The sequence below is a fragment of the Zasmidium cellare genome (genome assembly GCF_010093935.1).
Source record: "Zasmidium cellare ATCC 36951 unplaced genomic scaffold M409scaffold_3, whole genome shotgun sequence".
Classification (NCBI taxonomy): Eukaryota; Fungi; Ascomycota; class Dothideomycetes; order Mycosphaerellales; family Mycosphaerellaceae; genus Zasmidium; species Zasmidium cellare.
The window spans coordinates 495890-520407 of NW_022986947.1; the positions used below are offsets into that span (position 1 = coordinate 495890).

At 54.0% G+C, this 24518-nt stretch overlaps 6 protein-coding genes and 1 non-coding gene across 7 annotated transcripts; 3 read left to right on the forward strand and 4 right to left on the reverse strand.

Annotated features, from left to right (window-relative positions):
• Positions 1 to 241: 241 nt before the first annotated feature.
• M409DRAFT_63003 (uncharacterized protein) lies at positions 242 to 1961 on the forward strand (the record flags this gene model as incomplete). The annotated part of the gene is made up of 2 exons (XM_033815404.1): positions 242 to 929; positions 985 to 1961. The coding sequence occupies 2 exons, from the start codon at positions 242 to 244 to the stop codon at positions 1959 to 1961; spliced, it is 1665 nt and encodes a 554-aa protein (XP_033673142.1).
• A 496-nt stretch (positions 1962 to 2457) lies between these two features.
• Positions 2458 to 4335, reverse strand: M409DRAFT_63004 (uncharacterized protein; the record flags this gene model as incomplete). Its single annotated transcript, XM_033815405.1, has 2 exons — positions 2458 to 4031; positions 4110 to 4335. The coding sequence occupies 2 exons, from the start codon at positions 4333 to 4335 to the stop codon at positions 2458 to 2460; spliced, it is 1800 nt and encodes a 599-aa protein (XP_033673143.1).
• A 920-nt stretch (positions 4336 to 5255) lies between these two features.
• M409DRAFT_63005 (uncharacterized protein) lies at positions 5256 to 6887 on the forward strand (the record flags this gene model as incomplete). The annotated part of the gene is made up of 3 exons (XM_033815406.1): positions 5256 to 5361; positions 5412 to 6658; positions 6711 to 6887. The coding sequence occupies 3 exons, from the start codon at positions 5256 to 5258 to the stop codon at positions 6885 to 6887; spliced, it is 1530 nt and encodes a 509-aa protein (XP_033673144.1).
• A 1231-nt stretch (positions 6888 to 8118) lies between these two features.
• M409DRAFT_t10 lies at positions 8119 to 8199 on the reverse strand. Its single transcript has one exon. It is a non-coding gene; the product is annotated as a tRNA-Ser (tRNA).
• Positions 8200 to 12706: 4507 nt separating this feature from the next.
• Positions 12707 to 13329, forward strand: M409DRAFT_49981 (uncharacterized protein; the record flags this gene model as incomplete). Its single annotated transcript, XM_033811406.1, has 2 exons — positions 12707 to 12821; positions 12857 to 13329. 2 exons carry the CDS (start codon positions 12707 to 12709, stop codon positions 13327 to 13329), a joined length of 588 nt encoding a protein of 195 aa, XP_033673145.1.
• A 3570-nt stretch (positions 13330 to 16899) lies between these two features.
• M409DRAFT_63006 (uncharacterized protein) lies at positions 16900 to 17821 on the reverse strand (the record flags this gene model as incomplete). The annotated part of the gene is made up of 2 exons (XM_033815407.1): positions 16900 to 17516; positions 17587 to 17821. 2 exons carry the CDS (start codon positions 17819 to 17821, stop codon positions 16900 to 16902), a joined length of 852 nt encoding a protein of 283 aa, XP_033673146.1.
• Positions 17822 to 18122: 301 nt separating this feature from the next.
• M409DRAFT_17495 (carbohydrate esterase family 3 protein) lies at positions 18123 to 23531 on the reverse strand (the record flags this gene model as incomplete). Its single annotated transcript, XM_033804082.1, has 9 exons — positions 18123 to 18280; positions 18349 to 19104; positions 19188 to 19329; positions 19385 to 20655; positions 20804 to 21904; positions 21961 to 22210; positions 22268 to 23039; positions 23099 to 23198; positions 23255 to 23531. The coding sequence occupies 9 exons, from the start codon at positions 23529 to 23531 to the stop codon at positions 18123 to 18125; spliced, it is 4827 nt and encodes a 1608-aa protein (XP_033673147.1).
• Positions 23532 to 24518: the final 987 nt, after the last annotated feature.

Here is a 24518-nt window from a genome sequence, read left to right on the forward strand (position 1 = left end):
TCTCTTTTGGACTTGACTCTTGCTCTGTTTGCTGCCTTATCTTCGTTCTCAACCATTGTTGAGGAGCGAGAGAGGGCGGATCTATTGCCTTGGCTTTTTTGCTGCATTGAGAGGTTGATAAGATGATGCTGCGTTGAAACGAGCAGCGAGCTCTTGAAGAAAAGAACTTCTTCGCCCAGACACCTTACCGCCGTGATCTTGTTTTCTGTTCCCTTTGACCTACCTGCACCAGTGTGAAACGATGGCAGACCAAACGACCGGAAGACAGGACTTCGCAGTCCACACGGACGCCTCGGGAAAAGGCGAAAACCTCTCAGCACCGAAGGATGTCATCCACGACAGCGGCAGTGAAGACGTCGAGATCGGCCATCGCTTGACGAACATCTCCGTCGGCGCAGCTGCGACTCTCCCGCAAGCCCATCGCGACTACCTCATCCAGCGGCACGGCACACTCGATCTGGACCCCATTCCATCAGACGATCCAGCAGATCCTTATAACTGGCCATCGTGGAAGAAAATGGCCAATCTCATCCTCGTAGCCTTCCACGCGATGATGACGACCTTCACCGCCGCGGCCATAATCCCCGTCTACGAGAACATCGCCGAGGACCTGGGGACATCCATAACCCGAGCGAGTTACCTCACGTCCTTGCAAATCGCGGTCCTTGGATGGGCGCCTTTGTTCTGGAAACCGATTGCGAATCGATATGGACGGCGGCCGGTGTGGTTGATCAGCACGCTCGGGGCGTTGCTTTTCAATGTTGGCTGTGCGCTTTCGAACAGCTACGGGGCGATGGGGGTGTGTCGGGCGTTTTGCTCGTTCTTCTTATCTCCAGCAGCCGCCATCGGGAGCGGCGTGGTGACCGAGACGTATTTCAAACGGCAACGAGCCCAGTTCATGGGGGTGTGGACGCTGTTGGTGACGTTAGGTGAGATGCCCATTTTCTTTGACTTACCGCGCTTTCAAACTGATCTCTTCGACAGGCCCTCCCTGCGGCCCATTCTTCATGGGTTTCGTCGGCTACCAGACAGGCAACTACCGCTGGATCTACTGGGTCCTCGCCATCATCAACGGCTGCCAGTTCATCGCCTACATCTTCCTCGGGCCGGAGACGCGGTACATCCGGCGAGGCGTCGAGCACAGAGGCTCCGCATTCAAGCAAGAATACCTCCAACTCCGCCGCATCGACCCCAACCCCCTCCGGCTGTACGAGTTCATCCAACCCCTGGCCCTGTTCAAGTACGCCACGATCTGGATCCCCACGGTCGCCTACACGATCGTCTTCGGCTTCGCGAGCGTGCTCATGACCGTCGAGATCCCGCAGCTGTTCGTGCCGAAGTTCGGGTTCAACGCCCAGGAGATCGGCCTGCAGTTCCTAGGCATCATCATCGGCAGCATCATCGGCGAGCAAATCGGCGGTCGACTATCGGATTACTTCGTCAATCGTCGCGCCAAAGCTCTAAACCGCGCTCCACCCCCCGAGTATCGTCTCTGGCTGAGCTACGGCGGCTTCGTGCTCGTCATGGTCGGTGTCATCGTCTTCGGAGTGCGATACCAGCAAGCCGCCCAGGGGCATTGGAACGTGACGCCCATCATCGGCGTCGCGATCGCCGCGGTGGGGAACCAGATCGTGACGACGGTCATCGTGACATACTGCATCGACTCGCACATCGAGCAGAGCGCGAGTATTGGCGTCTTCGTCAACGTCGTGAGGAGTACCTGGGGTTTCATCGGACCTTTCTGGTTCCCGGATATGCTGTCTTCGCTGGGGGGTTCAGGCAGTGGCGGGTTGATGGCTGGAATCGTCTTCGTCGTCAGTATCGTCCCCGTTGTTATCGTGCAATGGCGCGGCCAGCTGTGGAGGAAGGCGAAACCGTCTTCCCCTCTTCCTCCTGATTCGCCCCCTGGGGAGAAGGTCGTGCCGACTGAGAAGGAACAGGCTGGTGTGGCGAGCTCCTAGCCTAGCCGTTATAATTTCCTCTATTCATTCCATAGCGTTCAACAGGACTTCCAAAGGGGAAAGGAATGCAACAAGGTCTTTTTTTCAAACAAATCAAACGAGTACCTTATTTTCAAAGAAGAAGAACGAAGTCAACTTAAAGTTGAAGCTGTTCAAACTCTGCTCGGTTCATGAAGGGTGGGTGGGCCTTTCTTTGCGAGATCGGAATAGAGAGGCTCGAACAGATTTTTTCTTTGCCTCTGTGTCATCCGAAGTGTGAAGCCGGTTTTCGATATCATGTGATGGATCGTGTGGTGAGCAGACGTATCGTGAACTCCGAGGGGCACGGCTGTGGTTGTCGGCTCAGGTGGAGGTCGTACGAAGGGGTCGGAGCTGCGTGACTTGAAGGGATGAAGGCTTTTCCGGGATCGATATGCGAGACCGTATTCCGTCGAATTGGGGTTTGTTTGAACATTGCTTTGAATTGCGGAATCTACCGTTCAACTTTCGCGGCACCTCAAGCATGCCCATTGGCACCGCCCTTCGCCTGCTCCGCCGCCTCCTTAGCCTTGGCTTGCGCCCTCTCCTCTGCCGCCGCAATACTCCTCCTCCTAATCGCAACAAGATCCCCGAACACCTTCTGCACAAGATCCTTCTTGTTGATCTTCCCCATCGCGTTCCTTGGTAGTTCGTCCACAATCTTCATATCCTGTGGAATCTTGTACGCCACCATCTTGTCCTTCAACGCACGCCTCATGTCCAACGCACTCCACTCTTTGCCGCCTCGGCCGGCGGTCTTCCCTTGCTCGGTCAAGACAATGATGGCTGCGGCCTTTTGGCCCCATGCTTCGGATGGTAGGCCCACCACTGCGCATTCCTTGACTTGAGGGAGAGAAAGGAGCTCGCGTTCAATCTCCAGCGCAGATACCTTCTCGCCCCCGGTCTTGATGATGTCCGCGCTCTTTCGGCCGTGGATGAAATATGCCGGCCCTGTCGCCCACTCTCCACTCTTGCCCTCACCTGCTCCATGGACAGGCTTCCGCACTGCGATATCACCCGTCTTGAACCATCCGTCTTCGGTAAACTCTTTCTTCGTGGCTTCTGGATTCCGCCAGTAGCCTTTGAAGATGGTCGGTCCGCGCAACTGAATTTCTCCAGAGCGCTCCTTGCCTTCGGACGTAGTCTCTTCGCCAGGCTTGATGATCTCCTGAGTATCTGGATCTACCAGCCGTGCTTCCACCGAGGGTAAAGGCCAGCCCACGGAGCCATCGATGCGGTCTATATCGTCCAACCCACAGGACAGGGCCATGCCAACTTCTGTCATGCCAAACCGCTCCAGAAGCACGTTGCCTTTCGACAAGTCGGTCCATGCCTTCTTGGTGGGCGTAGGCAGAGCTGCTGAGCCGGAAATGCTGAGCCGAAGATTCTTCCTCTGAATGGCTTCTCCCGCGGCCTCCTTCAGGTCGTCCGGCAAATCTGACCATGACTGTAGCATTCTCGACCAGATTGTGGGGACCACTGTGAAGAACGTGATCGGAGGTTTGTGCTCATTAGAGCTCGCGATGAATGGAGCTGCTAGCCTCTTCCAAACCGCATCGACGTTGAACGGGAACATGAATTCGATCGTACTGCCGGCTAAAACAGGCGCCAGGAGAGCGTTGACCGTGCCGTGGATGTGATGCAAGGGCAGCACATGTAACAGTCGGTCCTTTGATGTATAATTCCAAGCCTGTATCAGGCTACGACATTGTGCTATGAGCACAGGCTGCGGTAAGAGGACGCCTTTCGGTCGTGCCGTGGTGCCCGAAGTGTATAGCATCATCCCACCCTCTGCAGCATTTGATTCGCCTTTGAGCTCAACTGGACTGGATGATTGTCCCTTTTGTTCCTTAATCTTTTCCAGGGCAACGCTGATAGGTTGCTGGTCCAGGCCATCTTTCAACACCTCTTGAGCGACCTTGGCGAACGTGGAAGAGTGAAGGAGAGCCAAGGCCTGGCTGTGGTTCAGAATGTATCTCAATTCTGACGCCGGGAAGGAAGGAGCGAGGGGCACGGCTATGGTGTTGGATGCAAGGCAGGCGAGGAGTGTGACTGGGTTCAGAACGTGTCAGTCCATGAACCTCAAACGTTCAAGTGCATTGAAATGAGAAGATTGGGTCCGCTGCGCACCTACATAGTCGTAGCTATTCTCCACCACAAAAGCAATCCTCTCACCAGCAAGCTGGTCTTCTGTCTTGCCCGTGGCCTTTAACAGATTGTCCTTGGATTTCGCGACATCCTGTAATAGACCTCCAAACTTGAACGAGCGTCCCGACAGTGAATGCACCACGGTCGTGCTCTCCGGGTCATGCTGCTGGATAGCGTCGAAAAAGGCCGACCGTTGCAAAGCAGCCATGACGGTCCTGGTAGTCGAAAAGAAAGTCGATTGCAGTAGCTGTACAGGTCGTGACGTCGTATTAACGGGAGCAAACCGAGGGCCCGTTGAAAGTCTAATGTGTATAGATGAATGTAGCGGAGAGCGAAGGCATCGGGAACGAACGTGGCTCCATATCTGCATCCTGGACCGGAGAATCAGACGTTGAGAGGCATTGGAGAGAGGCTAATGTGAGTGAAAGATTGCCCAGCCCAGCTTGCCCGAGTGGCCGATGTCGTTGACGAAGAGACGAGGCAGGGATTGTTTGCGCAGAGCCGCATCGATTTCAGGGCTGCCGCGCTCGGGAGTTGGCGGGGCTGCCGATGGGGTTGGAGATGCGCTCGTGGGCGGAGCACGCGTTTTCTTTTCCGAGATGAAGCGAGAGAATGATGTAAATACAGCGAGATGTTGTGTAAGACGCTTTGCACTGCAGAGCTATGTATGCTCTATCTCGTTTGGTAGCCAATGGTCAAGACGCGGTCAAGTGCCTGCCGACTAGATCTGTACATCCGACAAGAATGATGAAGACAGTAGCACTATGTCACCAGAGCAAATGCACAAAGACCGTAGCAAGTAGCAGTGTATAGAGCGCCAACGAGTAGGAGTGAACGCAGCCATCACATGTGAATGGAGCAGAGCAGCGCATAGAGTTCAGCTGTCAGAAGAGACGTCATTCGCCGAGAAGTCCCTGCTGGCTTGGACCTCCCTCTGCCGACGAACGAGCACCGCAATCTGCCACCTCCAGCACACGCAACCACTCCGCCACCCTCATCACTCCCACTCTCACCCGTCACTGCCATCGGCCAGGCGGACATTCCTTTATATCACCCGCATCCTCACCGCCCTTCCATCACTCCACACATCCGCGACCGCCCTGAGCGCATCCATCACAGGCAGCCATCATGGTGGTAGATACCGCTTACTACGACGCCTTGGGCGTCAAGCCCGATGCTACTGAGATAGAGATCAAGAAGGCATACCGAAAGCTTGCCATCAAGCTGCACCCAGGTGCGATGCTTCATACCACACCGCCATATTCAGCAGCTAACACCTGGCAGACAAGAACCCAGACGATCCCACCGCATCCGAGAAGTTCCAAGCTGTCGGAGAAGCATACCAAGTCCTGAGTGAACCAGAACTTCGAAAACAGTATGACACCCTGGGCAAGGAAGGCGCGAAGCCTGATTCTGGCTTCGAAGACCCTGCCGAGTTTTTTACCATGATCTTCGGCGGTGAGGCCTTCCACGACTGGATCGGTGAGATTTCCATGATGAAGGATCTCACCAAGAGCATGGAAATCTCTATGAGAGAGATGGATGAAGACGGTCAGGGTGCTACTGCAGATGTCGCCGCGAGCACCGAGGCAGCCGCTGAGAAGGAGACGACGAGCGGTACTACCCCAGCGACTGCTGCAGCACCACCCCCAATGCCACCGCGACCTCACGCCGAAGCCGCACCAGATCAGCCCGCAACTGCCGGTGCAACCCAAGAGATACCTATTCGTGACTCCAAGCCTGCCGGTGTCTCTCCAGCTCCATCTGGTACTTCTACCCCTCGCCCGCAAGGTATCCCTACTCGGTTGGCCATAACAGACAAGACCGAGGAAGACGCTGCTGCAACGGCTGCAGGAATGACAAAGGAGGAGAAAGAGCTGCGGGAGAAGGAGAAGAAGAAGGGCGGTCTCACCAAAGAACAACGCGAGGAGTTGGCTGCCTTTGAGCTGGAGCGCAAGAAGATTCGTGACGAGCGGGTCGACATGCTTAGTAGGAAGCTCGTTGATAGAATCAGCGTCTGGACCGAGACCGACAAGGGCAAGGATGTGACCGAGGCATTCAAGGAGAAGATGAGGCTGGAAGTGGAGAACCTGAAGATGGAGTCTTTCGGTATCGAAATCCTCCACGCCATCGGACAAATCTACGTCAGCAAGGCGACCACGTTCCTCAAGTCCCAGAAGCCACTCATAGGAGGTGTGAGTGGATTCTTCAGCAGGCTGAAGGACAAGAGCACTATGGTGAAGGACACCTGGGGCACTGTCTCTTCGGCCATCTCAGCTCAGATGGAGATTGAGGAGATGGCACGTGCTGAGGAGAAGGGCGGCGAGGACTGGACCGACGAGAAGAAGGCTGAATTCGAGAAGCGTGTGACGGGCAAGATTCTTGCCGCTGCATGGAGGGGAAGCCGGTTCGAGATCTCTGGCGTACTCCGTGACGTCTGCGATAAGGTCCTGTACGACAAGAGAGTCAAGCCGGAGAAGCGCATTGAGCGTGCCCAGGCGCTGTTGATTGTTGGCGAGATGTTCGCAAAGGTAATAACTCTTCTACGTTATAGATTTGGTGCAGTGCTAACAATGTTTCCAGGCTGAACGCGATCCTGACGATGAGGGTGACTACATGGCTTTTGAACAGCTCATGGCCGAAGCTACAGCGAAGCGTGAGAAGAAGGAAGAGAAGGATAAGAAGAAGTCTCACCGACACACCTTCACCGGCGGACATAGGCACGAATCTCCCGCAGGCAAGACTGGGTCGACCAGTTAGGGACGGACTTCACCAACTCTGCCTCCCCGCGACGATACGCCCTCTGTCTTCTCGTCTTCGCATGAAACCCCACCAGTCTCATCGTCACCCTCTCGCGATGACCACCCAATCGCTTCACCACCCAACACAAGAAGTCCTAGGGCTTCGGACGCCACGTCGCCATCAGTGCCTCCAGGCTCGCCTGCCTTCGCCGGCCCTGTGGAACCTCGTGCCTCTGAGCTGCATCCTCGTGTCATGACCAGCCTGCCTACCCTCCCTCGACATGAGTCCCTCGCCAAGGGAACTACCATCATCTACCCCGACCGACATGGCGCATAGGTTGCTATAACAGAGAAGGCGTGGGTGGCTATATTGGAAAAGCAATATCATCCAAGGCAGGAACGACCGTCTGATGACAGTACAGTAAAGCGACACTACCAACTGCATTGCCTCCCTGGAGAACAACAGCCCTGATTATTCTCGACAAGTGTTATCTTTCCACTCCACCAGCAACCCCGATTCTCGTCCGTCGGCATCGTCGTCTTCGCTTTTCGGCCCCATTCAATCAACATCAATGCACAATTCGGAACCGCCGTCGACCAGCATCTTTGCAATATCTTTTCGGAGATTTGAACCCGGTCGGCACTCGGCAGTCATCACCAAGCAGCCGACTTGTGGACACGGACTGGCTTGCTAAACGGGCCCGAGAAATAGAAAGAAAAGAAAAGCTGTGTGTGTGTGCTCTTTGACCTCATCCCCACCGACAAGGGGGCAGGAAAATATCGATGTCGTTTCTTGGCAAATTCTACTCGCCTCGCAAAGGTGGCGTTATTGGTTGTGGTACGACTTTTTTGGCGACACGATTGATTGCTGTCGACGGAAATGGAAGAATGTTAGATTGGGGAAGATGCTGCTTTTTTGGTCATCCTGGTCGTCTTCGATACTCTCTGCGTAACGCTCTATAGATGATACCCAATCTCAGATTTTCCGGCTGTGGTTTTGATTGATTGCCGGTATGTGATTGTCCGTGGGTTGTTGTAAGTTTTTCGTGAGTTTGTCTTGGAATTCGAAAAGGAAGAAGACGTTGTGAAGCGTGTGGTTTGTACTTCCAGATGTCGTGAGAATGTCCCGTCCAACCCCGTCTGTCAGGACTGTTTCCCAAAAAGATCCACACAACAAAGTCCTTCACCTCAATGAAACCAACAACAAAAAGGAACATTCTCTCATCAAGACCAATCAGATCAGATATATCCGACGGTTGTAGGACTCGAACCTACGCCCCCGAAGGGAATTGATTTCTAGTCAATCGCAGTAACCACTTTGCTAAACCGCCTGCAGGATTTTGATTTGATCACGTGAGATTGTTATTGGTGAGGGAGGGAGGGGTGGTGGTTGAATATATAGATTGTGCTGTGTGGGTTGTGGGTTGGGGAAGGGAGAGGGGGAGTGGGCCGAAGATACGGCGAGGCAAGTGAGGACTTGGATGGTGGGAGGGCGGTGTGGGTGGGTCTGGTGTTTCTAGAAAATGAGTTTGTAAGGACAGTTTCTTAGGGATAGTATATCACAGATCTAAAAAGTCAATGGGATTGTTAAAAATTCTCTTTTCCGCCGGTGGTCATGATTCCATATCCAACACGCACTCACAAACCCAAGCCGAAGAAGTCAATACCAACGACTCATGCCAACGTCAACACAGTAAGTAGTGCGGCTCTGCAATAACGTCCTTCTGACTTCCGAACCATCCTTCCTGTCGGTACTTGCTTGGTTGACTCTGCAGACGGGCTGTACCTGGAGCCGGCAGACGGCGGTGCCGTTCGTTTGGATTATTGACCAGGATTACCTGCTATGCTCCGGAATATTCAAAGGGTTCTGGTGTCGTTGGTTTCAGAGTCCAACAATACTCTTGACTTTGTGGTAGCCTGGCCTGGTCTGGTCGTGTTGGTTCGGCTTACTTTCGCCCAGTTCTCCCTTGGTTCTGCTAGGATTGGGTAACGTAGCATAGTCGTGTGATAAAAACCAGCAGACGGAACAATGCGGTCATTGCAGTTCGTTAACAATCTTTCCGAGTACAAGCATCATGCCAGAACAAGTGATGATGAAACCACGAGATTGGTGTTTTGGCTTGGTTTGTTGTAGAATGAAACATGCGAGACATCCTTCTTACGCTTTGACAGCTTCGATTTCTTTCAATTGACCACGGGATCCTCAAGGTCGATCGTATGATCGACGATGATGGTCGTATACATGTAGGTCTTCGGTCGGGTGGTAAGTAGAAGCGGACTGGGTTGCTGGGGCTTTGAGCAATGCAATGACGGCTGGGCGAATGTGCGCACATTGATTCATAGCCATCTCTCAAGGCTGTCGAATCGTCAACGTTTGATGAAGTCCAGTAGCGGGCAAAGGTCCACGATGACCCCGGTCCGAGGGCGTCAAAGCATCGAAGTCGTCGTATCCTCTGCTGACGACCAACTCCATCAGTCAACGCTGACGAAGCACTCTGTTCATGCAATCAGCCATCCTCTCCGATGGGTTGCAGAACGGCCATAACCAGCAACCAGCCCACAAGTTTCATCATCAAGACGTTGGTGTTGGCCTCGAAAATCCGGCATTTCGAAACATCCCATATCCATGCATGCATGCAGCGGCATCCGGGACTCAAGAATAGCATTGCTTGAATTGCAGGAGCCGAAGCAAGCGCTGTCAGGTCAAGGGCGTTTTGAGTTGGTTGAGAGATGAGGCTCTTCTCGAAGCATAGACTTCCATGCAGGGTCCTGGGGGTGTGTGGTGGGAGTTCACGGAGGTTTTGGGCTGTTTACCGCAGAGCCGCAGTTTCATCAGATCAACCACCTGCAGACTGCGTCCGTTAGCATGACTGGGTGGATTCATGACAGCGTCAAACCTTGTGGTGGTGGTGTCGCCGGGAATTGAAGATGCAACTCCGGCAGCAGCTGCTGCTAACGTTCGGTATAGGAGGAGTTTTGTCCTGCATGCTGCATAATAGTTCCTTCCTACTTTGCGTGCCCTTGTGGATCCCGAGGAGCGGTGTCGTGCAGGGGCGAGGACGGTGCATCTTCATAGTAATCAGCAAGAATAGTGAATCTTGCTCAATCCAGGTCCATTCGCAATCATAACGAAAGGAGGACCATGAGGTGCGGTCTGGACTTTGTTCCTGATGAGGGAAAAGGGAAGACCCTTGACGTGAAACGGGCGTGTCTTTGATCTTAAGTTTGATTTTTTCGATTTCCCGACTGCTAGGTCGATCCCTAGCCACAACCGGCAGACTTCGAGACCAGTCAACGGTGGGTTGGATGCAGGGACCTTTAAACGGTCATGAGAAACGTTTTGATGAATGCGACTGTGCGAGATAATTCGGGTTCTGGCCAGGTGGTCGGTAGTCGATGCCAGATGGTAGTGTTGTGGCTGGAGATTCGATGAGATAGATGAGAAGGCAGCATATCTGTCATCAATGTGCTCATCAGCACGTCCCTACCGCCAATGAGGTTTGATGACAGAAGGGCGTGTGCGATCCTCAACAAAATCGTAGCCTTGTAGGCAGCTCGTACACAGGTGCCAGCGCAGCACAACGCAAGGCGAAAGATGCATGACAGGTGGACGATAGGTACAGTACCGCGTCCTTCCGTGGCACAGCCAGCCAGGCAGACATGCCGCCTTCTTCCATCCGATCAAAGGCGAACATTTCCCAGGTCCAGATACTCACTCACGTGTGGTAGATAGGCACGCAGAAGATGCCAACGCACCGCATTGTGTTGGACGTAGGGTCGCCTGCAAACAGATGAAGTGCCCGCCGGGACCGAGTTGGTAGCGAGCAAAGCTGCAAACGTGAAGTGTGAATGTCTTGCCAGGGTTTAGCGAGGCTCATGCACAATGTGGTGGAGCGGCTGCTATATTCCAAACCGAGGATTGTAGGACCCCATCCGCTCGAGCGAGGGGTCGATGCCAACGAAGCGTATGAAGAGCGGCAAGTTGCTGACTGTGTGGGAACGAGAGCGAAGTATTTGTCGGAGTAGATGCCTTTCGAGAACAAATCCCCAGGACCTGAATGAACGCCCGGCCAATGAATTGGTGCAGAGAGCGTCGCCAACATCTGCAAGGTCGCGAGAGATGTTATGCAGATCGCATGAGAGCTCTCTATGGGGCGGCAGGAGCTGGGAGCATCATGCCTGCACGATGCGTTGTACAATACAAGGATGAGCATGGCAAGCATCCAACATGAGCTGAGAGCTGTGCTGCTTGGGCCTCTGATAGCCGGGCGTAAGACGCTTGTCACTGGGTGAATGATACGGTAGCAGTGGTGAGGAGGGCATGTGAGAGAGAAGGTTGTAGTGTTCATAGAGTGACAAACAGTCAAAAGAGCTCATTTGACGAGCATCCATTTTGGATTGTGCATTATGAGAAATAAACAGCCAAAAAGTAACGATCAGGCGCGCAATTCATGTGCTGCAGCCATTGGGGTATAATCGTCCTTGTTCCCAGACCCATATAACAAAACATGATAAACCCTCTGCGCCTCGATGCAAATGCAGCTACAAATACATGATCATGTAGCTAGCCATTAAATGCGAGCCCCAGACCCACATGATAACGCTGATAAACAGTCCACATAGGTTGCGTAATAGTACATGCCGCCCTGCAGCTCCCGGAAAATCGATGATGTGGTGGTGATGAGGAGGGTGTGTTGTTGCGAGATGATGTGGTGATGATGCTGATAAGAGGTGCTCGAAAGTGGCGGATGGTGTCGGCGTGGCGATAGTATTAGGGCGTTCGTAGTATAGTGGTTCGTGGAGTCAAACCCGTGGATGCCTGTCCACTTGCAAACAGGCTGCGAATAACGTGGAGATAGTGTACAGAGGCCAATCAAAGCTTCGTGAGCAGGGCCAGCTCAGTTGTCCTGCTCGAAACCGTAGATGTGCCGTGTGAAGATGTGCTCAGAAGCGAGATCCCGTGCGGAGCTCGCTCGATCAATGTCAAGCATTGGTGTTGGATTTGCTTGCAGGTCGTCGTCGAGCGACTGTTTTGGAATCGGTTGATCCCTCGGCTGGGTGGTGTCGATCGTTCGATGGAACCATTACCGATGATGTCGTTGCGTCGTTGCCGTTGAGAGTAGGTGTCTTGAGTGAGGCTCTCACTTGGTTGGGATGGGTGGCAGAGGACGAGTGGGTGGTGGGCCTGGGCAAGGTGGGAAGGTTGCGGCAGGCATGGTGGTGTTGATTAGGCGGGTTGCGTGTGGTATGGGTTGGTGTTGTCGTTGGTGGTAGTAGACGTTGGATCGTTGTATGGTCGTAGAGTCGTCGACGGCTGGCGTGCAGAGTAGTCGTGGTGGATGGTAGGGTGCAACGGGCGAGGTGAGGCGGAGCAGGACGAGTGCTTATATGTTGGCGAAATTCCGATCCATCTCCCATGATGCAACGCACAGCCGCCCAATCCGCGCATCCTGGCGGTGAGTCTGTGCTAAGGAAAGCTGCCTGCTGGAGTAAAGGAGAGAGGCCCGCTTGGCAAAGCCTAATTTTGCAGCATGACTGCAGAAGAACCGTCACGCGCGAGCCACCATCCCGGCCCAAACTCTCGCCAGGCTCAGCCCTGTCCAGTGTCCAGTTCGCAGGTTGCATGCTTTCCGCCTTCGGTACCCGACCGTCCTGCTGACGAGCGCCATTTGCCCTGTTTCATCGCTGCCCCTCGTATCCGCCCTCCGGTGATCCCAGATTACGACATCCGCCCAGGCAATATTCAGGCAATCGATATTGCTGCAATGTGCGCACTGTCTGCTGCACGGTATATCCAACCCATACCCTCCACACTGCACTCGCCTCGGACATGTCCGCATGCCCTTCTGGTGGCTAGCTGCTGCTGCGCTTCCAGAAGCCGGCCAGCGCCACGCCGCCGTGGTGGATGCCGTGAACGAGCTGCCACACCGCGGGAGCAACGGGTGCCGGATACGTGAGGGACGGTTAGCAAAGCTTCCAAGCTTCCAGGGCGTCGTCCAAACGGCAGGGGTACGGGGTGGCAGGATCATCACACCAAGGCCAGCAAGCTTCTGCTGCATGGGAGAGCTGGCGAGCTGCGAAACGCCATCGCCGTCTGCCGCCCACGCTGCTGCCGTTTCACCTGCTGCGGCGGCCTCATGATTATTTTTCCTTTGCACACCCTTCGAAACACACTGCGCCGTGGCAAATTGACCTGCACGCCCTCGCCCCAGCGCTGCGTCGCGCCGGCCTGTGACACCCTCATCTCGCTTGCCGGGGTCTGCGAAGCGCGGAAGAAGAACGGCAGAAGCTGGAAGCGCGGCCTAGCAGATGCGAACTTCGTGTTTGCGCAACCCTCTCCGCGGTGTGTGACCAACTTGGAAGTCTGCCGCCCTCTGCCGTCGTGTCGTCACCATCTCGCGATGCCCTCCGTTTCCACGGCTGGGAAACAGGGCAACCGCTTCCCTCCGCGGCGGGAGTGATTGGAATCCACGACGAGGACGGGCAGCATCTACCGATTCCTCTCGCCAATGCAATGCGCCGGGCAGGCGTGTCGATATGGGCGCATGACTGTGCGCGTCAGCACCGCTCTCGCTTTGCGCAAATTGACTTTCAGCTTGCAGGCTTCACACGTGGCCGCCAGGATGGGGCTAGCATCCACGTCGTTGACTAGGGCCGAAGCGAGTCTAAATGGAGACAGACCATCGATTCCGTCCCGTTGTTTGAGCGAGTTGGCGCAGAAACATCTCCTGCTTCCTGCGTCACACGTCCAGAAAGGTCGCGATTTTTGCTCAGACGGAAAATGTTTTGGGAAGTCGTACAAACGCCGACTTGCCCCATCTTTCACGCCTGGCCGGTCGGCGTCCTCGTGCGGTCTGTTGCCACCCACCTGGCGCGTACCTGAAAGATCGCCAGGGGTGCATGCCACCGCAGTTTGGCGCTTGATCACCGGATCTGCCAAGTGCCTCGCACACTCGCTTGTGAGGACGATGTGGAAGTCTGGCTCGGCAACGTCATCAATGTGTTTCAATCGATATTGAGATCTGTTGATGTACAGATATACGTGAGACTCGCGACGACCATCGCTGATGGGCAAAGACCAACGACGTCGGGGTACGTCGATTCATCAGTCTCATCATCAGTCTCTGCAAAGAGCAATCGCACTCTCGGGCAGCAGCAACTGAAACCCGGCGCCAATTCATTCCACTTCATTAAAAGCTTTGACTCGAAAGATATTTCTTTCAATCAACTTCGGCTCCTCGGCTGTGAACCCCGTCCTCACGGCTCCATGCGAGATCTTACCGAAATCTGTTACCAATTTGATGGAACCGCCCACAAGGTAGTGCCCTGCTTACCTGTTCCTGGCCTGGTGAGGCGGTCGGGTGTCCATTGACCAGACCTGTTCATCGTGGACGCGGTCATACGGGTATCAGACCACCAACACAGAAAGTGCAAGTGCTCTCCGACAGCATTCCTTGTCTACGAGCGATAGCACGTCCAGTTACCAGCCCTTGCCATCCACACATTCGGCCACTCCGCTCTGATTAGGGCATAGTAGGTCTGTCGCGGCTGCGGCTGCGGCGTCTACACAGAAATCGAGTGCCAAGTGCACTTCTTCCCACGAGGCCTTGTTCACAGATCTAGATGTGTGATGCGATGGACATTTGTGACGACTCCCCTTTCTGGTGCGAGCAAACGAACGCAACAGCACCATCACACGTGGGCGCAGTCCTGCCTCGTCTGGTGGTTTGCGCCGTTTGGTACTGGACGAGCTGACTCGAGCTCCAGACCACTGCATGTCTCAGGTGAAGCTCGATTAGAGTTTGCAAGAATTCTTTCGCGGTGAACAGGAGGCGGCCATTCGAGGAGTTGCTGCTTGGTCGACTTCGGACAGACCTCGACCTTGACTCCGTGGACGAGTTGATTGTTGGTTCGATGGCGGTGGTGGTGTCTCGATTGCAACACACCATGCCCCAGCCGTTTTGAGAAAACTCTATTCTCCAAAACCTTGTCGAACATCAACTGCCGCGCTTGAAGGTTCACTGACGACGGGGATGGTGCCAACGGCTGTGTTCAATGGCACTTTCGTGTCGGTATCCGACAGCTATAACGACCCCACAAGAGCAATCGTAGCATTGCTGTCGATGCCGTGCACAATTCGCGAGGACTGCGTACATCAACAGGTACATGCTGCGACTAGCATGCTGTGGCAGTCTTGGAGTGGTGAGAAGGTTCCTTGGGTTCGACAACAAATCCATGCCACTCGCTTCCTGTTGCCTCCGCCAAACGAAGCATCACGACGGACGACGCCCAAGATGACGACGACGACACATACACCACCCACCGCCTATCTCGGAAGGCTTCGTTCCTGACCCGCGCCAAGGTACAGGTGGTTGTTCGCCAGGCACAGGTCACGCCTGGTCGTCTTTGCGATCTCGATGCCCAGCACCACACAGCACAGCTACGTGCCGCACTTTCACCCACTGTTCCTCAACCTGGCTCGCAAAACGGCTGATCGACGGTGACGAACCCGCGATTCACGCTCGTTGTCCAGCCCTCGATCTATCACACATAGGCAAGCCCTTCACATGCACACACCGACATTGAAATCTTCGATCGAGCAAGGCCCTTCGGTATGTCGAAGCCCCTGTGGACGTTGAAAATGGGATGCGTTCGCTCCTCATCCTCCTTTCCTACCCAGCGTGGCGTTCGATGAGAATCCTAAAGGCAAGTATTGAATCTTCAGGATCAAAGGGGAGGAAGATGACAAAAGGAAGATTCACTTTCCGTACCTGCATCATCATGTGAGACACCTTCGACAAGCCCTCCGTGCGAGGTGGTGGTGTGCAGCGAGGTCCATAAGATCGGTCGATGGAGGCGTGTCCTTGACAGGTGGTGGGAGGCAACAAGCTTCCGTTCCTGCAGGAAGGCGAGTCGTCTTTCTCGTGGGTGTAGGGCTACTGGTCATCGCGAGCTTCCTTCTCGGTCAGCGATATCCGACCTCACCACACGACGCGGTGGTATCGACTGAATTGAGACAAACGCAGCTTTCCCTCGGTCTCTTTTCCTGAAACTTAACATCAAGGAGAACGGGGCTTCGATGCGGCCGTATTGCAGAGCTGCAAGTCCCAAGAATAAGCCTTCTTCGCCTGATTTCGACAAATGCTGACTGCAGTGAGCAAGATATTCCTCGATGCGAAAAACGCCAGGTCTTGGACGGCGATGCCACTTTCGCAGCACTTCGGGCAATTGCTACTCCTAACTTTCAAGCCTAGTTTCTGATGACCGCAAAAGTCAAAGCATGCATCAGCCCTAGAGGGAGAGAGTTTACGACCATTTTCGCAATTATTAGCAACAAACGAGGTACACCGCCTTGTCGACGCTACTACTCCCGTCGCCATGGCACCAGCGACGTGCTGTCAGCTGTCGTCGACTTTACCTCGCGTTCAGCACTGTATGCGGAGACAAGCTTAGGTTGCGGCTGCTCACGAGGACGCTTACGAGGACGCTGACATCGCACTGCGTGGAGTTGATTGATTACCCCTCATCCACCACTGCCCTAAGAATTCCGGCTCCTGTCAGGAACGAGCTTAAGTGTGTCAGAAGTTTGAAATCGCCGGTGCAAAGTGCCGCATCCTGATCACGAGTCTGTGGTGTTGGTATGCTCGTTATGCGCTGCAGCTGCTGACGTGAGTCTGCGAGCGTACTCAGGAGCGAGTGCTGATGCACGAAGCTTGGTGTTGATGTGCTCGTCCTTCGATCCTCGTGCGAAAGTGTGTATGACATGTCGAGGATCCTTGAGGAGTTCGTTGTCGTAGCAGCGCCAGAAAGATATGGCCGAGGTTGATGATTGGATTCGGCGTCTTGCATTGCGTTGGCGATTGGAATTGGAATTGGAATCCTGGACCGAACGAGCGACAACGCCGACAACACCGTGTCGCTCTCGAGACCTGTTACGAGCTCTGCGAGAGATGGCTGTATGAGACTCTGCCAAACGTGCACACTTAGCACACAATGGTTTGAAGAGGTCATCTCGTCGTCCCAGATCACATTCAACCATCATCGTCTTCAAGCAAGCCATTATCTTGAGCAGCCTGCGTACTGACCCACTGCTCCATCATCTGGCTGCCACCGGTAGTTGCTGTAACAGCAGGCTCTTTCTTGCTCTTCCGCGTCACAATCAGGCAAAGAATCCGCCCGTAGATGCTGAACCCGTCGTAGGAGGTATCAAGCAGGAGCTTCTTCTTGTCGTCCTGATCTCCCTCGTCCTCAACTGGCTCTTCGGGCACCTCCTCGGGCGTTTTCGTCTGCTTTCGACGTTTTGAGGGATTGGCTCGCTGCGTTGCGAAGTACTCCTCGTCACTGGAGCTCACGAACAGAGCGTCGTCGTCATCATCGTTGTCTTTTCCGTCGACCGATTTACGTTTCTTGCTACCACCCGCTTTCGAAATGTCCTTGAGCTCAACCACATCGTCATCCTCTTCCTGCAGTATCGCCGGCGGTTCCCTATCCTCATCGATTCGAATCGGGTTCTCGCTGGTATTCAACCATCCAGTGAGCTTGTTGCCAGTCGACTTGATCTTCGGCTTATCGCTGAATTGCTTCTGCTTCGTGATCAACGAATGCCGTGTCGAGTTCTCCTTCAAGAAGATGGACACTTCAAAGTCCTCTGTTCCAGCGCAGTCTCATCAGCACTTCTGCCCCCAACCGCTGCCGTGATGAAGCCTGCGCCTACGCACCTTGACTAGCGACATCTTTTATACCCTTCTTCTTCTTCCCGCTCTTCTTCTTTGCGTTCTCGTTCTCTTCCCGGAGCTTCGGTAGCACCTTCGGTCTGACCTCTTCGATGATGCGTGGGAGGACGTTGTCGCGTGACGAAAGCAACCAAGCGGCGTCGGATGGCTTGTGTAGGTAAATGCGCACTTCAAGCACAGAGTACTTGGTGATGCGCAGATAGCGTCGTATCGGCGCCATGTGAACGACTTGACATGGATGTTGATGTCGAGCGGGAGCTGTGACGCTTGAGCAGCATGTGAAAGTGTGCTTGCTTGGAGAGGGAAGGTGCGGCGAGAAGCCCGGCTAAGAGATCAACCACACCTCATAGATCCATCGTACGCATTATCAACTCTTTTAGTGCTATTCAGGCCATACCACGAGATCTGAAGACTATATTACCAAGACTGGTAGCACTTTCGAGTACAATTTGTCATAAGGACGACGTGTCTATCTATGTGAGCGAAAATACATTTCCATCTTCTCACATCAAAATGTTCGGTTACGTCGCGTTGCCTTGGGGCCCGATAGGCGGGAAGGGCGGGGTGAAGCAGTCAGAGACACCCTCAGTTGGACACTTCATGAAAGACCAAGTGACACAACTCTTGTAGAACGCTCCGCCCTGATATGCGGCATCCTGCCCAGATGGTGGTGGATCACCTGCATGTGGAGAATCAGGTCAGCATCGGAAGGCAACGAAGGAAACAATGGCAATGGAAGGTACTCACAGGCAAACATCTGCTCGAACGCATCGCCACATAGTCCGTAGAAGTATGAGTTGGTGGGATCCAGCGCAGTGCAATTGTCTTCCAAGGAGTCGTCGACTGAGATCTGGAATCTCATCCCGCCAAAATCGCCATAGGCTCCATTGGCCACAGCCGCGTTGTAGAGAGCGGCGCCGCAAAAGTCCTCGATGGCATCTTTGGCCGCAGATGAACTGACATATGTGGTGTCGTTGTTGTAGGATGGCCCTGGAGGAAAGCATTGCAACAGGCCATTGCTATTTTGCGGAATGAATGAGTCCGAACCCGTCGCTATCGCAGGGGGAGCGATATACCTGTCGGTGTAGTCGCTAGTGTATTCGGCAATTTCAGTATATGCAACACTCTTAGGATGGAATACCTTGGAGAGGAACTCAGGCAATCCGAAGACCGTGTCGGAAGAGACGTTGCCAGATGCAAGGAGTAGCGCGTATTCGCATCCAAACATGAAATCACTCCATGTATCGTACTGCGGATCTTGGGCACATGTTGACGCATCCCAGGTCGATTCCACCTGCTGGGCTGTAAGAGTCGCGTTCTCGCCAGCGGTGGACTGTAGTTGGACCCCAGCAGTAGTAACGTCGTAACCGTATGCCTTGAATATCCAGATACTGGAATCATCAAGATCGTGGACATCATATCGACAGAACCGATGGGTTCCATAAATAGTATCGCCGGTACCATAGTAATCGGAGAGGAGCACCCTTGCATACCCTGGATGAGCTATATGGCCGTCAATATGATGCTGGGAGAGGCTGATGACTAGCATCTTCGTATGCATCTAGAGCACAAACGGGTGGACTCACCTGCCCGGTTCCAAGCATTTACGTAGCTCACCAATCTTGTTGACATCTGCGTCGACAAAGTGTTTAACCTCGAACGCAGATCCGAAGTCAACTTTGGTTCGGACGTGCCCATTACTACATTCAAAGTCTGCCCGTCGCACCACTGTCTTATAGTCAGCATTTGTGTTTTCCTAAAGTGCCAATTAGAGGTGACGCACAGTATCATCGTCATAGATGTCGAAGAAGCTCGGATAGCTTTCCTGTATGATGACCGGCTTCCACGATCTGATACGGGTACTGACTGCACTCCAAGCGCTCTGGAGCTGTTGGTTCAATCCATCAGGTCCCGGGTCGTCAATGATCTGTGATGTCCGGTCGATTGCAGCATTACATGCTTCGTCAGTCGTGGTGAAAAGAAGGCAATTTCTGAGAACGTTGCTGAATCCCACATTATTGCCTCCAATCGACAATAGAGCAAAGTCCAAGAGGGGTTGCTCTTGGAGCATTGGCACTTGTACGTTAACGACATCTGGTGTCTTTGCCCCGAGGCAAGAATAGAAGAAGTAGGTATTCTCGCGCTCGAGCATCTTGCCCGTCTGGACAACATAGGATCCATCCCTCTGCTTGCATGTGGTGGGAACGCCAGGCGTCTCTATCACGTTCCCCGCTCCAGGTGCAGCTGAGTACGAGTCTCCAAGTCCAGCCCAGATCCAGTTGTCTCGCCCAACAGGCACTATCCTGCCGGTTCCGGGGACGTTGCTCTGGATGACTATGCCGCTGATAGTTGTTGCGGGCTCTGTGGTAGCTGGCGGTGCGGTCGTTGCTGGTGACGGAGTTGTATTTGGTGGTAGGGCAGGTGATGCAGAAGGCGTTGGACTTGGACTACCGCAGTCGGAGCCCTGACAACTGGCGGTGCAATCAGATCCAGAGCACACGGTACACTCGTATCCATGACATCCATCGCAATCGGGGCCAGTGCAAGTGTTGCAGTCGTTCCCCTTGCAGCCACCACAGGCAGCTCCCGAGCATGTGCTGCATTGCTGCCCGCCACACGCTCCTCCACAGCCGGGGCCAAAGCAGGCAGTACACGGGGCTGTGATGCAGCCGGCGCCCATGGCAGCGGTATAGGGTGCTTCTGGCCCTGAAGACGGTGGCAAGGGAACGTTGGTGCTGCATGCTGCGCTGCCAGCACGGCCACTGGAGCCAGTGACGTTAGAGCAAGAACTGAGCCAAGCCTTGAAGGATCCATCGTCAGACAAAGCGACATAGTCAGCTCGACCAGATGTTCCGATGCGTGCAAAGCGAATATTCTGGCCCGGGTAGCCTACACCCTGCTGGATCGTTCCACCAGGATACCAAGCAAGGGCATCTCCATTGGGGCCAGTGGGCCCGCCGTTGTACCAGACCTCCGCAGATCCGTCCTCGGGATGGACCCAGATGTAGTCTGCTCGGCCATCGCCGTCGACATCCGCAAACTGGACGTCGTCACCTAAGCAGAAAGAGCGAAAATTAGCATATGTCTCAAACAGAGGGGTCTTGTTGGCAAAGGGCCCAGCCTCTTGTGCAGCGGGCCCCGGCCTATTGCCCCAGATTGTCTGAAGTCGAATAAAACACTTCTGTCCCTCGGGAAGACTTACGATTGGCACCAACACCGAGTGCAGCTACATTGCCGTTGTTCAAGGGGACCCATTTGCGAAGGGTGTCGTCGGCGTTGATCCACACACGAGCCGCGCCATCATCGTCCAGATAGATGTAGTCAGCCTTGCCATCTCCATCGATATCTGCCATACGGACGCCGGCGCCTTGTCCGCCCACGCCAATCGCAATATCGCCGTCCAGGATGGTGAAGTTCCACCCAGTTTGTGGGTCCGGACCAAAGTTCAAATAGCAGTGGATGGCACCTGTGTCGGAATCAATAAACAAGAAATCTGCAAATCCGTCTCCATTCATGTCAGCGAAGTGTATCTCGCTGCGTGAGGCGCCAGAGTAGCCCAGGGCAATGACTTGGCCGTTGTTTTGCTCTGTCCAGGACCAAGAACTTCCCTGTTGTCCACCGTTCACGTAGGCGAGGACTCCAGTGGCGTCGTCCACAGAGAGATAATCATCCACGCCATCACCGTTGATGTCTGCGAGACGGACAGCTGCGCCATAGCCTCCAATACCGGGATTGTCTTTGGTACCGAAATACCCCTTGTTGGGATAGGAATTGAGCTGGCCGGTGTCGTTGCTCACAGTCAAGTAGTCCGCTTTACCGTCGCCGTTGATGTCAGCAAGGCGGAATGCATCAGACGGTGCGCCTTTGCTGAACTGGAGACTGTCAGGTCCACGACCATTAATCGCAACCCATGTGATGTCGCAGGTCCCGCCCGGGGTGTTCAGCCACCCGGACATGGAACCATCATCGGCAATAGAGGCGTAATCGGCTCGTCCATCACCGTCAATGTCGGCCAAAGCCATAAGTCCTGTGAGTTCGGCGTGATTTAAGCATGGCGTCCAGCTGAAACCATCTGTTCCGATCTTTCCCTGCTGGATGTAGAAATCAACGACACCATTATTGTTTAGGACAGCCAGGTCTGCGAGCCCGTCCCCATTCATGTCGGCAAAATAATGCAAGCCAACTCCGCCACTTCCAAAGACATTGGTTATTTGCGAGCCCGCTTCGACCAGCTCGCCGAATGTCCAGACGTCTCCGTTGGGTCCGTCATTTTGGAAGACGCGGAATGCACCATTATCAATCACTGCATACAAGAAGTCAGTCCGCAGTCTACTCAAGTATGATTTGCGCATGCCTCACCGATGTACTCGACCTTCTTGTCGCCTGTAAGGTCGGCGAATTCCACATAATCGGGGTTTCCTGTGCCCCAGAGTATGCGGTTTGCGTTGTTAACAGGAACCCAGCCGCCGCTTGACCCCTTGTTAAGCCAAGCACGAACAGAGGCATCTGAGAAGTTGACCCAGAGGTAGTCGGTGAGCCCTTCGATGCACGTAGAGTCAGTCATGAACGTATGAGAAGAAGAATCGCAGCAAATCACACGCACCATCTCCTACAAGGGCTGGTTAGCACAAATCGCTCAAAAATGAGGAGAATACGATGTACAAACCGTCAAGATCGGCCAGGCGCACTCCTCTCCTGGGTACCCAGACCCAATCGCTATGTCCCCATCGTCACCCCATTGAGGAATCCAGCCAGTCAGGTTGCCTGTGTTCTCTGGCGTGGATGGGGGTTCTCCAGGATCACTTGACACGTGCCATCCAGCTGCGACAACGCCTCCATTCAGAGCTGCCGAAAACGACACGGCATCTCGCGTACACGTTTGCACCGGACCTGTCGAGCTCGAATCCGCGCGCTTGCTGTTGCTGTTGGTGGTCCACCAGCTGGAAGGAATGTCCAGCATGGCTGTGTACCATCTGTTTGCCATTTCCTGGTATCCGTCGTTGTCAGGATGAACTTTCTGATCGAATGCTGGGGAGACCGAAGACATGTCGACGACTCGAACCTTATAGCCCTTTTCATATCTAGCAGCTACAACATTCGGTACCTCGGCATTGAATAAGTTCCCTTGAGTCGAATTATAGTAGTCCTGGATTAGTATCGCTACGAGCACGATAGCGTTGGGTTGGTGGCAGAGGACGTAGTCGATAAGGTTGCCCAATCGATTTGGCGCATCAGCATATGTCTCGGTCGCATGAGCGTTACCGACACATTGCCCATCCGCACAAGTTTGGTCCCCGTCTTGGTACACAAATTGCAGCGCATTGTCGTTTGTTCCAGCGTGGATTAGAACGACGTTTGGTTGCTGCGAGGTAATAGTGTTGTCTTGTTCCAGCAAGGTAATGATTTGGTCAATACGATAGCCACCTACGGCCTCGTTGCTAGACGACACAGATTCGTTCAGCTGGGTACGCTATGATCAGCTCACAGGACAACTTACTCAGGCTCGGGGTCATTCCCTGTGGCAGGCTCCAGTCCGCTAGTGGTAGTGGGCTGGTACATTCCGGTCTGCTTGCCGACAAAGTTGACGGAGGTCCCGGCTATTGACACAGTCAGTATCGAGTCTCGTTGGTGTATGTTATTAAGAGTGCTGAACCCTGTGTGATCATGTTGTAGAGGTATAAGCGGTAGGAGTCGCCAGCGTTGTCACCCTCGGAGCCGACTCCCGCCGTGATGGAGTCTCCAACACAGCATATCGTGAGAGGCACCGGGAAGGGTGAGCTTCGGCCGCTCAACTTCATGATCTCGACGTCAGGAGGTTCCGCGATGGCTTCGGTGCGCAACCATGGTGAAAGCCATGTGCCCACGGCGAAAGATGACCCCACTGGCAAGAATGCCAACAGGCTGTAAAGAAGAGGCGTAAAGAGAACCATGATCAGGACTGCAATACTACAGTCGTAGGTGAGGAGACAGTTGGACTGCTGGTCTTCCAGTTCTGATGATGCCCGAGAGTCCTTTAAGTACTTTTGTGCCCCGACCGCTCTGCCAAGCGACTCGTGGTTGCGGCTGTCGACTGAACGTGCTGGTTCTCGCGCCTGTCTGTAGTGTCAAGCCACATTTGCCATGGATCGAGCCAGACACATTCTGCTGAACAGGTTACTCTGGTCCTCAGCCTAGTCTTGAACTTTGCTGTCAAACCGTCCAGAACGAATGCAGCCAAGGAGGATCGTAAGTCTCCTACAAGATGAGTCTAGTCGCTATGAGCAAGTCCAGGGCCGCCCTGACCACTTTCAACATTGCTGGACTCTACTTCAGTGTCACATCTTCGCGGAGGCTAGCAGGAAAGCCACGAACATGGTTTCCATTGCAGGAAGTCCAGGTCGCAGCCGCTCTGCTACGCTCATGCGGTGGTGTGTTCCTGGTGGAGGAGATTGGTTACATCGGCTTTGGTGAATTCCTTCGTGGTGACCAATGTGGAAGATGGAGTATCGACTTTTGCTCTTTTCAGAAGGTGATACTCCCAAGGCTTGTGAAGGAATCGCACCACCTGGGCCCTTGAACTGCCGTCTTGCTAAGCGCGCCATCTTCTGTGCGAAGGAAGTAAGGTTCCAGTAGGCTTTGTGGAGCGGTACTTACGTTTCCTTCCACAAGCCTCAGGCTATGGAGTGTCATATGCATATGGGGAATACCGAGTCTGCGCATTCTTAAAGGCTTAAATGAAGTCGGCTTGATTGTCATCAATCATAGCCTGAACCAGGGAGAATCGTCGAAATCCTTTTGAGCGGCGTTCCCTGTATGCATGTGACACTCTGTACAGCCCTTCTAGCCGGCAGTGCTTCTTGTTGCTTGTGATGCCCTGACCTGAACGCTACTGTGTCAGCCCAGGATTGGAGGAATCGATAGCCTGAAGCATGCAGGGC